The sequence below is a fragment of the Peromyscus leucopus genome, chromosome 12 (assembly GCF_004664715.2).
Source record: "Peromyscus leucopus breed LL Stock chromosome 12, UCI_PerLeu_2.1, whole genome shotgun sequence".
Taxonomy (NCBI): Eukaryota; Metazoa; Chordata; class Mammalia; order Rodentia; family Cricetidae; genus Peromyscus; species Peromyscus leucopus.
This window is the reverse complement of record NC_051073.1, coordinates 63,590,759-63,603,051: the sequence shown is the minus strand read 5'-3', so window position 1 is coordinate 63,603,051 and position 12,293 is coordinate 63,590,759. Positions and strand designations below refer to the sequence as shown.

General features: G+C 42.9%; 1 protein-coding gene across 1 annotated transcript; it reads left to right on the top strand.

Annotated features, from left to right (window-relative positions):
• Window positions 1–4,773: 4,773 nt before the first annotated feature.
• Window positions 4,774–10,078, top strand: Smco1 (single-pass membrane protein with coiled-coil domains 1). Its single transcript, XM_028894119.2, has 3 exons — window positions 4,774–5,215; window positions 8,791–8,940; window positions 9,339–10,078. The coding sequence occupies exons 1-3, from the start codon at window positions 5,166–5,168 to the stop codon at window positions 9,796–9,798; spliced, it is 660 nt and encodes a 219-aa protein (XP_028749952.1). The 5' UTR covers window positions 4,774–5,165; the 3' UTR covers window positions 9,799–10,078.
• Window positions 10,079–12,293: the final 2,215 nt, after the last annotated feature.

The window sequence follows — 12,293 nt, the reverse complement described above, 5'->3', positions numbered from 1 at the left end:
AATATGCTCCCTCTTTGATAATCCATCATCTAGTCTCCATTCAACAGTAGCAGTGGGAGTAGCAAGAAATAATGAGAAAACTTTTACCTTTCATGTCAAAGTATATTTCATTTAAAAAAAGTCTTTTAAATTTTTGTTGTTGTTTTGGTTTGTTTTTTTCAAGGCAGGGTTTCTCTGTGTAGATTTGGAGCCTGTTCTGGATCTCATTTCATAGACCAGGCTGGCCTGGAACTCACAGAGATCTGCCTGGCTCTGCCTCCCAAGTGCTGGGATTAAAGGCGTGTGCTACCACCACCTGGCAATTTTTTTTTTTTTTTAATAAAGGATGGGTGGTAGTGGTGCATGATGCCTTTAATCCCAGCACTCGGGGGATAGAGCCAGGTAGATCTCTGTGAGTTCGAGGCCAGCCTGGGCTAAAGAGTGAGTTCCAGGAAAGGTGCAAAGCTACACTGAGAAACCCTTTATTTGAAAAACCAAAAAGAAAAAAAAAAAGGTAAAATATTCAAGACTTAAAAAAAATCTAAATAGAGAATGCATAAAGTAAGTGATATACTAATTCAGCAAGAAGATCTATTTACTTTTTAATTTTACTTTATGTGTATGAGTGTTTGCCTGGATGTTTGTCTGTGGAGCCTCGGGAAGTTGATGGATCCTCTGGGATGCCCTGGGACTAGAGTTGTGAGCCGCCGTGTGGGCTGGAGTCAAGCCAGGGTCCTCTTGAACTGCTAGCAGCCAGTGCTCTTAACTAACTCCTGGAGTCATCTCTCCAGGCCTAAAAGGTTTGTTGTTGTTTCTGTTTCTTTTTCTAATGTGTGTAGCCCAGGCTATCTTTGAACTTGGAATCCTCATACCTCAGTCTTCTGAATGCTGGGGTTGTGGGTATGTGCTTTGTACCATGGCCTCGAGGAGTTGGTTCTTTTTTTTGTTTGTTTCTTTTGAGACAGGGTTTCTCTGTGTAGCTTTGTGCCTGTCCTGGAACTCACTCTGTAGACCAGCTGGCCTTGAATTCAGAGATCTGCCTGCCTCTGCCTCCCAAATGCTGGGATCAAAGGTATGTGCTACCACCACCCAGTTTCTGTGTGTTTCTTGTAACTTGATAGGCATTTACTTCTTAGTTAGAGAAATTTTCTTCTGTGATTTCAATGAAACTTTTTTTCTGTGCCTTTGGGCTGAGTTTCTTCTCCTTCCTCTGTTTTTTTTTTTTTCTTCAAGATTTATTTATTATATGTACAGTGTTCTATCTGCATGTATGTCTGCACACCAGGAGAAGGCACCAGATCTCATTACAGATGGTTGTGAGCCACCATGTGGTTGCTGGGAATTGAAATCAGGCCCTCTGGAAGAGTAGCCAACGACCTCTGAGCCATCTCTTCAGCCCCATCCTTTATCTATTCTTAGATGATTAGATTTGGTCTTCTTATAGTGTCTCAGATTTCCTGGATGTTTTGTGCCAGACTTTTTTAGGTTTAACATTTTCTTTGACTGATGTCCATTTCTTCATGTCTTCTTGTCCGAGATTCTCTTTTGCATCTCTTATATTCTGTTCATGAGGCTTGCCTCTGAGGTTCCTGTTCAATTTCCCAACTTTTTCATTTCCAGATTTCCCTCTGTTTGAGTTTTCTTTCTTTTTAAATTTATTTTATGTGCATTTGTGTTTTGCTAGCATATGTGTCTGTGTGAGGGTGTCAGATCCTTTGGAATTGGAGTTATAGACAGTTGTGAGCTGCCCAGATGTACGTCCTGGGAATTGAACCCAGGTCCTCCGGAAGAGCAGCCAGTGCTCTTAACCACTGAGCCGTTTCTCTAGCCCGTTTGGGTTTTCTTTATTGATTCTATTTCCACTTTCAGGTCTTGATCCTTTACTCCCTTCCACTCTTTGTTTTTTTCATACATTTCTTTAAGGGATTTATTTCCTCTTTAAGGGCTTCTCTCATATTCATAAAAAGCTATTTTAAGGTCTTTGCCTTGTGTTTCAGCTATGGTGCAGTACTCAGAGCCTACTGCAGTAGGGTTGCTGGGCTCTAGTGGAGACATATTGTCCTGGCTGTTGTTGATTGTGTTTTTATGCTGGCATCTAGGCATCTGGGTTTGGGAAGATTGTAATTCTAGGTGCTGACATCTGGTTGTCTTTGTGAGGTGGGTGTTTTGTTCCTTGGTTACTGTTGCACTATCTGGTTCTTTGGAGAGTGTAGTGACTGTGTGTTGTCTGGTAGGAAATTCTTCTGGGATCCTGATAGGTGTGGCCACTGGGGGTTCCAGGTAAAATGTGTTTCTAGGAATTGGGAACTGATACTTAGGAATGGCGATGCACTAGCAGGGGGAAGGCTGAGGGAGTTCATGGGAGGGAGGAAAACAGGTTATTCCACCAGAATTTGCTTAGTCCCCTGGGAATGGGGACAGAGAATGAAGAGAGGCCACAACTGGTAGTCTGCCACAGAGCTCATGGGACTGGGCATTGGATATGGAGGAGAGCAGGGAGAATGGGGATATGAAGCTCTCAGCTAGCCTGCTTTGCTGGCCTATTTGCTTCTCTGGCAGGCTTGGCTGGCGTGTTCCCAGGGAATGCCTGCTGAAGTCGGGGGCTGGGATAAAGCAAAGATCCAGATTAAAGGCATGTGCCTTCCTCTCTCAAAGATCCAGATTAGAAGTGGATTGACTTGACCTACTTCAAATTAAGCAAAAACCCCTCACAGGTGTCCTCCATTTTTGGATTTCAACTAATTCCAGATGTAGTCAAGGTGACAAGAATAGCCATTACACTTTCCTTCAGTTTCAAAATCTCAGGCAGGTTCATTGTTCTGGATGGAGAGACAGCTGCTCTTCCAAAGGACCCTGGTTTGATTCCCATTGCCCACGTAGCTGCTAACAGCCATCTGTAACTCCAGTTCCAAGGGGATCTGTACCCTCTGCTGGCCTCCATGGGTACTGCAAGCACATGGTACACAGACACGTGCAGCCAAAACGCATGTACACATAAAAATAAACATAAAAATAAATTAAAGGCGCACGCCTTTAATCCCAGCACTCGGGAGGCAGAGGCAGGTGGATTTCTGTGAGTTCGAGGCCAGCCTGGTCTACGGAGCAAGATCCAGGACAGGCACCAAAACTACACTGAGAAACCCTGTCTCAAAAAACAAAATAAAACAAAGTAAATAAAATAAAATGAAATTGTGTTATTTTTAGTAGTATGTTACTATTGAGGTTTTGGAGGTTTGTGTCTATTTTGGATGTTTGCCCTTGTTTAATGTGTGATTTGTAATTACATTCTCCTGTTCTGTAGATGGTCACTTCACTCTGTTGACATTTGCTTTGCTATCCGGCAGCATTTTTAGCTTTGTTATCCCTGTTCCTCTCTGCTAGCATATTCCCTGGGGAGGAGGATTTTTGCCTTCTCATCATTCATAGGTATTATCCATTTAATTAACATTTATGATGTTCAATAAGTATTGATGGGAATAAATTCTTCAGTGAGTGAACAAACATGACTTAGTTCTTATAAGCTTAAATGTTTTCTTAAGCTCACATGACTCATTTGATCAGAACACCTTCGTGAGCCGGACTTGGTGCACACCTGTAGCCCTAGCACTTGGGAAGCTAGGGCAAAGAGGATTGTGAGGCAGAGGCAGGGCATGGCTAGAGAGTTATAGCAAGCCCCTGTCTCAACAGACAAAGAAGCAGACATATACTCCTAGATCCTGAACTAGTCCGTTGCCTTGCCATCTCTGTGATCTTGCTCGTACAAACTCTGCAGTCGGTAGTAATTCTTCATATCCTCTCCCGCTCCGATAATAACTCTTCCCTTTAAGGATAACCCACCGACAGTGTGAGCACTTTCCTACTTCAGGGTGAGCACTTTCCTACTTCAGGGTGAGCATTTTCCTACTTCAGTATGAGCACTTTCCTACTTCAGTGTGAGCATTTCCTACTTCAGTGTGAGCATTTCCTACTTCAGTGTGAGCATTTCCTACTTCAGTGTGAGCATTTCCTACTTCAGTGTGAGCATTTCCTAATGAACCTTTATGACCTACTGTTATCTTCTATGATTTTTGGAGTCTCTGCCTATTTACTGCTTTTTTAAAAATAACAGCAACAGGTAACTAATTTTTGTTTTGAGAAAGGGTTCCAAGATGTGGCCATTTGGCCTTGAGTTCATAGGCTGGGAAGACCTTCCTGTGTTAGTCTCCTGAAAGGGGGACTACAGACTCAAACCACTGTACCACAGAGAAATCCTGTTTCACTTGTATTTTTCTATCAGTTCCTCATTTGATACTACTAGTAGCCCTCAATAATTTCTACCATTGGTTAGATTTTTAATTTTAAAACCATCATCATCATAAAAATGTAAGGCATTCTTTAAAAACTGATTTAGATTGTAATTTAGTAAAAAAAAAAAAAAGCAACTAAAATATGAAACCCGGGGCTGGAGAGATAGCTCACAGTTAAGCTCTTGTTAGCTAGGCATGCTGGCACTCATCCTTAATCCCTTCACTTGGGAGCAGAAGTAGGCAGATCTCTGTGAGTTCCAGGTTAGCCTGGTCTACAGGGAGTTCCAGGAGAGCCAAAGCTACACAGAGAGACCCTGTCTGAAAACAAAAACAAAAACAAAAACAAACAAAAAACCCACAGCACTTGTTATTGCTTTTCTGTAGGACCTAGGTTGGCCCCCCAGCACCCACATGAGACCTCACAACTATCTGTAGCTCTAGTTCCAGGGGACCTGTCACCCTCTTCTGGCACCTGATGCACAGACTTATGTGCACACAAAACACTCATGTACAGCAAATAAATATTTTTCAAATGAAAGTCGCATCTCCATCAAATTTAATTGTAGAGTAGCGTATCTGTTTGCGTGTTCCTATACAAGTTTCCCAGTATAAACAAAGCTGTACTTGTGGGTGGTGCCTTGTTGTCCTATAGTGGCTTGGTCTGTTCTCAAAGGCAAATGTCGTAGTGCACTCCAGGACACCTGTGTTCACACCATTGGTTCTTTGAAACTATATTTGGATGTTCAAGCTATTAAAAGCTTCACGGGCTTAGTGACCTTCCAGGCAGAATTTAGATGGGATGTTCCCACTGCTGCTGCCTGTTGCGGAGCGGAAAACAGCAGCTCTCAGCCTCCACAGGGGCTTCATCTTGCTTTATTTCCTTTCCCCTTCCTAAAGAAGATGAACCATGAAAGCACAACCCTGATATCCTTGAAGGAAGCAATGAGAAGGTGGCTCGGGGCTCCAGGGAGGGAATAGGGCCAGGGTCTGCTCTTCTCACAAGATGGGGAGTGAAGAGTGAAGAGCAGAAATAAGCAGGGAACAGCAGCCATACACAGAGAACTGTGTTTGCTAAAGTGGTTGGAGTCTTGCAGGTTCAAAAAATATGTAAACTGATAATAAAGAAAAATCTTTGGGGTTGGGATTTAGCTCAGTAGTAGAATGTTTGTGTAGTTGAAAGGCCCTGGTTTTTAAATCCCCTGCATCTGCATGTGTACTCATGTACACACACTCTCTCTCTCTCTCTCTCTCTCTCTCTCTCTCTCTCTCACACACACACACACACACACACACACACACACACACACAGGAATCAAGAAAAAAAATCTGCTTCGTTCAATTCATGCTAGATTCACAGAAATAAGTAAAATGTAACTATTTCCCTTGAAGAGCTCATAGCCTACAGGAATAGTAGAATTGTTTTCTCAAATACAGTTTAATACACATGACCTTATACTAGTGATGTTCCGAAAAGACCAAAAGAACACGAAGGAGGGATCAACCCATTTGACCTAAGGAAGTGGCTCTTCACAGAGGGATACTTTGCCGGATCATAGCATCTGCATTAGTTTATGAGGAAATAAATAGGAGGAGGAATTTTATAGTGAGAAAACTACATTTTGACCTCACAAAAGATTGGAACTACAGATTAGCAACTAGAATGTGTGAGAAGACTCAGAAAGGCATTCTGCTTCTTGCTGAGGAGATCCAGTTCGTCTCTAAAGTCAGGTGGCATAAAAAAATACATTTTTAGCTGAGTTAAATGATCACAACTGGCCGCTCCTTCAGAGGTCCTGAGTTCAATTCCCAGCAACCACATGGTCGCTCACAACTATCTGTAGTGGGATCTGATGCCCTTTTCTGGCATAAAGACGTACATGCAGATACAGCACTCATATACATAAATAAATAAATCTAAAAATATGATCATAACAGTATTTTAGAGAATTATGTGAAGGATGAATTGGAGGCTGGAGCAAGGACTCAGTAAGACTATGGTAGTCCTAGGACCAGGCTAAAGGAGATGGACTGGTTTACTGGGTATGACAGGTGGGAGGTGGGTTAAATAGATATCAGCTGTGGGTGAGGGGTTGAGAATGATTCTTAGATTTCTAATTCAAACAACTGAATAGACTGTAAGGCTGTTAACTGAGCTAGGGAATTGTGGTAGGAAACATTACTCTCAGATTTACATTTTTTTTTAATTTAAAAATTCTTTTTAGAATTATTGTATGTGTACCACATGTGTGCCTGATTCCCTCAGAGGTCAGAAGAGGGCATCAGATCCCCTAGAACTAGAGATATCAGTGACAGCTATGAGTCACTGTGTGGGGGCTGGGAGTCAAACCCAGGTCTTCAAGAACAAGTACACTTGGCCACTAACCCATTCCTCCAATCCTTCTTTGTTTTTGTTTTTTGAGACAGTTGTGTGTGTGTGTGTGTGTGTGTGTGTGTGTGTGTGTGTGTCCCTAAGGGTCCTGGAACTAGCTCTGTAGACCAGGCTGGCCTTGAACTCACAGAGATCCACCTGCCGAGTGCTGGGATTAAAGGCATGCCCCCACCACCACCCAGCTCTAATATATAATAAATTATTTATTTATGTGGTGGGAAGGGGTTGTGCATGCCACAGGCACCCACGTGGAAGTCAGAGGAAAACTGGAAGGGGTTGGTTTTTTTCCTTCCACCATGTTGGGCTAAGGGATGGAAGTTAGGTCACCAGGTCAGCTGTAAGCACCTTAACCTGATGAGCCAGCTGTACATTCTTTTTTCAGCATTTATTAGAGTGGTCCGCATGTCTTTTGGCGGGGTATTCCAAAGAACTTCTGCAATTATAAACTGTTATCGACAAGCTACAGCTCATTTCTAGAGTTCAAACTAGCAATGATCTACAGCACTACAGCTTCAAGTCTGAGGTTAAAGACCGTCAGGTGGCGTTGTTTTGACTCGAAAACAGAGGTTGCTGCATATAAGCCTCACAGGCTTCATACTCCTATAAAATACACATTTCATACCAACTTTTATCTAGGTGTGAATTGATACCAAAACTGAGAGAAAATTCCTCCATCATAATTTCTGAAGGTGGAGGAGAGAGTTCATCAAGTTAAGCTTAGGACAGTTGGATTCGATGTCTCCACCTAGGGAGAAATGCACGTAACAGATGAGAGTATAAGTCTAAGAGAAAAATGGTACCTGAAACTCAGTTACTATTGGGAGAAACGGAGGACCAAGAGAACAGGGTCAGGACATAATCTTGAGCAGCCACAAAGTGTTGAGGTCACTGGAGAGATAACTATTTTCTTATCCCTTCCTTCATTAAAGACCATGTGGTGCTTTCAGGCCAGTGAGTTGTCACCCTAGCTCTTTGTGGCTCATTTAGGTGCAGTCTTAGTGCTATGGTGCCTCTGGTGTTCAGGGCTACTCAGAGCTACTTCAGTCCTCTTGTGACCTCAGCAGGTCATTCTTTCTCGTCATAGGTGTCAGCTGTATGACCTGGACATAAGTTACCACTTCTCTATAATGCCTCTGCTAGTTATTGGGAGACAGGAATAATATCTCTAAGAAATGGCCACTGGTCTCCTATGTAGAATTTATACTTTACTTCATGCAAAGCAAACTGAAACAAGAAGTATTGCATGATAGAGGCAAGGGTTTCCCCAGAGAGTGGGGTTAAGAAGAGAGTGGAGGGCTGGACATAGTTCAGTGATAGAACTCTGGCATAGAAGGTATAAAGCCCTAGGTTCAGTCCTCAGCATTACCGTCACACACACACACACACACACACACACACACACACACACACACACACGGTGGAATTTGAGCTGATCCTTGAAGTAAAAATGGATCTGCAAAGTCCTATCAGGGTAAAGAAAGCCACTTTATTACGTCCGCTGGTTCTAGCGCCCGCCACTTAAGTGATTGGGTCTTTTTCAAACTTAATTTCTTTATCTCTAAAATGGCAAAATCAGGACTTTCACAGCTCTAACAAATAAACTTTCCCTCACTAAAAAATAAAAATGGGGCAGGAGCGGTTTCTGACTCCTGAGTACACAAATAATAAGACTTTCCATATCACCTGGTTGAGCTGGTAAAGGCACTTGGTGCCCAGGCCTTACCACCTGAGTTCACACCCCAAGAACCACATAGTGGAAGGAGAAAATAACTCCTACAATTACAATTTGTCCTCTGGCTTCCACACATGCACCCCAAACCCTCCATCCACACACAAAATAAATCCGTCCTTAAAAGGCAACAACTGACAGCTTCACTTCTTAAGAGTCATGAGAAGTAATGCTTGTTGATAGTCTGTGAAGTCTAAGTGTTGCACTAGACACAGGAACAACTAACTAGACAGTCAGAAGTCTGCCAACATGAAGAGCAAGGTCAGTCAGTAGAGGGCTTGGCAAATGGGACCCCTGCTCACATTTTAACTCTAAGTACCCATCTAAATTTGGCAGGGGTTGTAAATAATCTATTAGTCTTAGGTTTACCCTGGCCTGAACTTACCTTTGATTCTTTAATCCTGTAGGGTAGAGAACAAGCTCCAAGCTCTAGACATGCAATTCAGAGAACTAGACGTCACCAAGGATAACCTGACACAGCAATTTGAACACCATAGCAAGACTTTGGCCAGCCAAGCAGCCCACGATGAGATATGGACAGCGGTTCTGGCCCTCGGGTGAGCAACAGTTGAGAAATCCTGGCTTTTGTGGCTTTGTGAGGGCTTTCGGTGGCCATTCCAAAACTATGTTTAGTACGTCCCAGCGGCTTTACTCAGGCTGGGCTCCCTTCATTCAGAAAAGGTTGATCTGTGTTTATGCCAGGCACCACAGTACCCACCCTGTGAGTCTCTCACCGGCTGGTCTTATGGACGGGGCTGAGTAACAGAACTCCCTCACCATGGGACGCTCATCCAATGGGGGGCCTGAGAACTCAGCTAGGCAGTTTGGTGCAGGCCGGACTTCTGAAATACACGGCTGGTTTCCTAGTGGGTTTACATTGGGTCAACCTAATCCAATGTAACTTACGTTTGTACACAGACTATTCCATTTAAGGAGCTTTCCACATTTCTCATAGGTTCACCTCAATGGAACTGAATATTTTATATAGCTATGTCATTGAAGTCCTTATCTGCTTGCACACTCGAGTGCTTCAGAAGCTTCCAGACCTGGTGAGAAGTCTTCCAACCTTAGCCTCCGTCCTTAGACGACAAGTCAAGAACAAGCACGTTAGAATTGTGTGGGAGTCTGTCCTGGAGGAATATGGACTGCAAGAGAGAGATGTCACAGCACTCTGTACCTTCTTCATCGCCCACGGCAACAAAGCAGAACACTATGCTGCTCATGTAAGACGGATGTACATCAAAGATGTCACGTTCATGATCACCAACATGGTAAAGAACCAGGCTCTGCAGGACGGTTTGCTGCGAGCTGTTCAGGTCATCGAGAAGGGGAAAGCAGTGAGGACCCCTGAACACCAAAGGGCATCCCTAAAAGAGTTGATTCCACCAATCAAAGATGAACCTGTTACCCAATAACTCAGCAATCCCACTTTCAGTCATTTGTAATGCAAAAACAAAAATGAATAATTTGATTACTGTAGGCTTATTTTATAGCAAGAGTGGAAGAAGCATTAAAGAAATTATGACAAATTGACACAATATTTTGTGTGTGTAGCCATATTAAAAAAAGGCAAACTTTTTATAATGAAATAGTCTGGGGATGTAGCCAAGAGTACATGCTTTGTATGCAGGAGGTCCTGGTTTCAATCCCTAATACCATAAACCTAAAAAATAAAATAAACATATGGAATAATCACTCAAATTTGGTGGTGTTTCATTTAAATATTTAATGGTAAGTACAAAAGGGGGCAAAACTAACTATATATACATATCTATGATATTTTAAAAGATGCTGTGTATTAGTGTAGATATCTACACTTCTGCAGTGATACTTAAGAAATATTATTTTAGGGGGGAAAAATGAAGAGGTTAAGAGGCAAGATGAAAGAAATTCTTTTCACTGGATGGTGGAACTTGCTCTCTAGGTGTGATGTGGCATCCCTGTCTTTCATCAGAGAAGCTGGGATCAGTCACAGGACATGGTCATGAGATCAGGGCTATTGTCATTTCCTCACTGAAGGGAAAGGGAAATGTTACTTTCTCCTGAGAGCCCAGGCCACAAGCTGTACATAATCTTGCACCCCTGGTCTTAGGGGATGCTAGAGCATACAGGAGGTGGACAGTTGACTGCGGTTGGGAGTCTGGTGGTGAAGCTTTTGTGGGTCATCCCCATGCTGAGGTGGGAATTGTAGGTGGTGTGGCTTGTCTTTGAGTCAATCCACGCTTCTGTAAGCACTCAGTTCCTGTAAGACTAATGAACTCATTGGTTCGCCAAGCTGAACTGGGATGGACTCTCTTCTTTGGCTTATCTTTGGTGTCTGGATGAAATAGATATTTCTTTAGTTTCTCTAGAAAGAGTCAGACTGTTCATTTCGAACATTGTGTATTTTGAATGCCCATTAAAAGGCAATTCACATTAATCAGATAAAAATTTAAATACAGTATAAAAGGCAAAAACATGTTGAGAAAGAAAACTAACAAGGCAAACATGCTCCAAAAAAGACTTAAAGTCTGCAACTCAATTAAAAAACATAATCTGAACTTGCTTAGCAAGGTTCGAGCAAGATATACTCAGACGGTCTATGAGTTTCGCCTTCCTGACCACCTTTAGCCAGGTCTCACAACCATAGATCCAGGACAGACTGTAACGACGACGGCGCTTTCTTTGGTCTGCCAGCTCCCAAGTACATGAGCACGGAGATCTCTGTGAGTTCGAGCAGCCTGGCTACCAAGTGAGTCCAGAAAGGCGCAAAGCTACACAGAGAAACCCTGTCTCGAAAAGAAAACAAAAAAATTTAAATGAACTAATTTATATTCACCTATGTTTTGCCACATGGCTTGTTATCTCTCCTCAGTACCATAAGTCCTATTTCTTCCGATTCTCACTGGTGAATCTCTCACACCTCGGATTCTTTCCCAGAGTTTCCGTCTCTCCCTGGAAATCCTGCCTATCCTCTCTTGCCTAGCTATTGGCTGTTTGCTCTTTATTAAACCAATCAGAAGGTGCCTTAGGCAGGTGAGGAAGGACAGAGACACTTCTTCACACAGTGTACAAAAAAGATTATCCCAACAACAGATAGAGTCTTGATACTTCTTGCCAAGCTTATGGGCCTTAAGTCTTTAGGAAGGGAGGCTGCAGACATCAGGGGCTGGGCCATAGGAGGAAGTGTAGATGTCAAGTGTCACAGGTCTGAGGATTCTCTGGCCCAAACTTTCAACTTCCTGGTGAGAGCAGCCTTCGTACAGATTAACAGGAGAGTTGAACCAGAATCTTAGACCTAGAACTCTCTGTTTCCCAACTGGACTCCAACTCTAAATCCCCTCACTTCTGTCTCTGCCTTTACTACCTAAATGCTGGATTACAGGACACGTGTGACCACACCTATCTCAGAATACTTTTTTTTTTTTTGAAAAAGGGTCTCTTTGAGTAGTACTGGAACCCACTGTGTAGACCAGGTTGACCTCTAACTCACAGAGATTCTCCTGCCTCGCCTCTGAAGTATTGGGATTAAGTGTGCACCACTATGCCTGGCCATAGACACTTTTCTAATATTATATAAAATATAGGCTATTGATGAGGATCCAGTATTGACTGACTGACTGATTGACTTTTTGAGGCAGGGTCTCATATAGCCCAGGTTGGCCTGGAACCAGTTAGTTAGCAAAGGCTAGTTTATAATAATCCTTTTGTGACTACTTTCCAAGGGCTGGGGTTACAGGCATGTGACTCTTTGCTTAGCTCTTCAGATTCCGATAGCAAACTCATGCTGAAGTTTCAGGGAACAGGGCCCAAGCTAAGCATCCATAAAACCAGGAGGGAGAGAACAGTAACAGACAAATCTCCAGACTGCTGAGCTCCAGACAGTACCATAACGATACTTACCCACTTCAACCTTTATAAGGATTCTTAG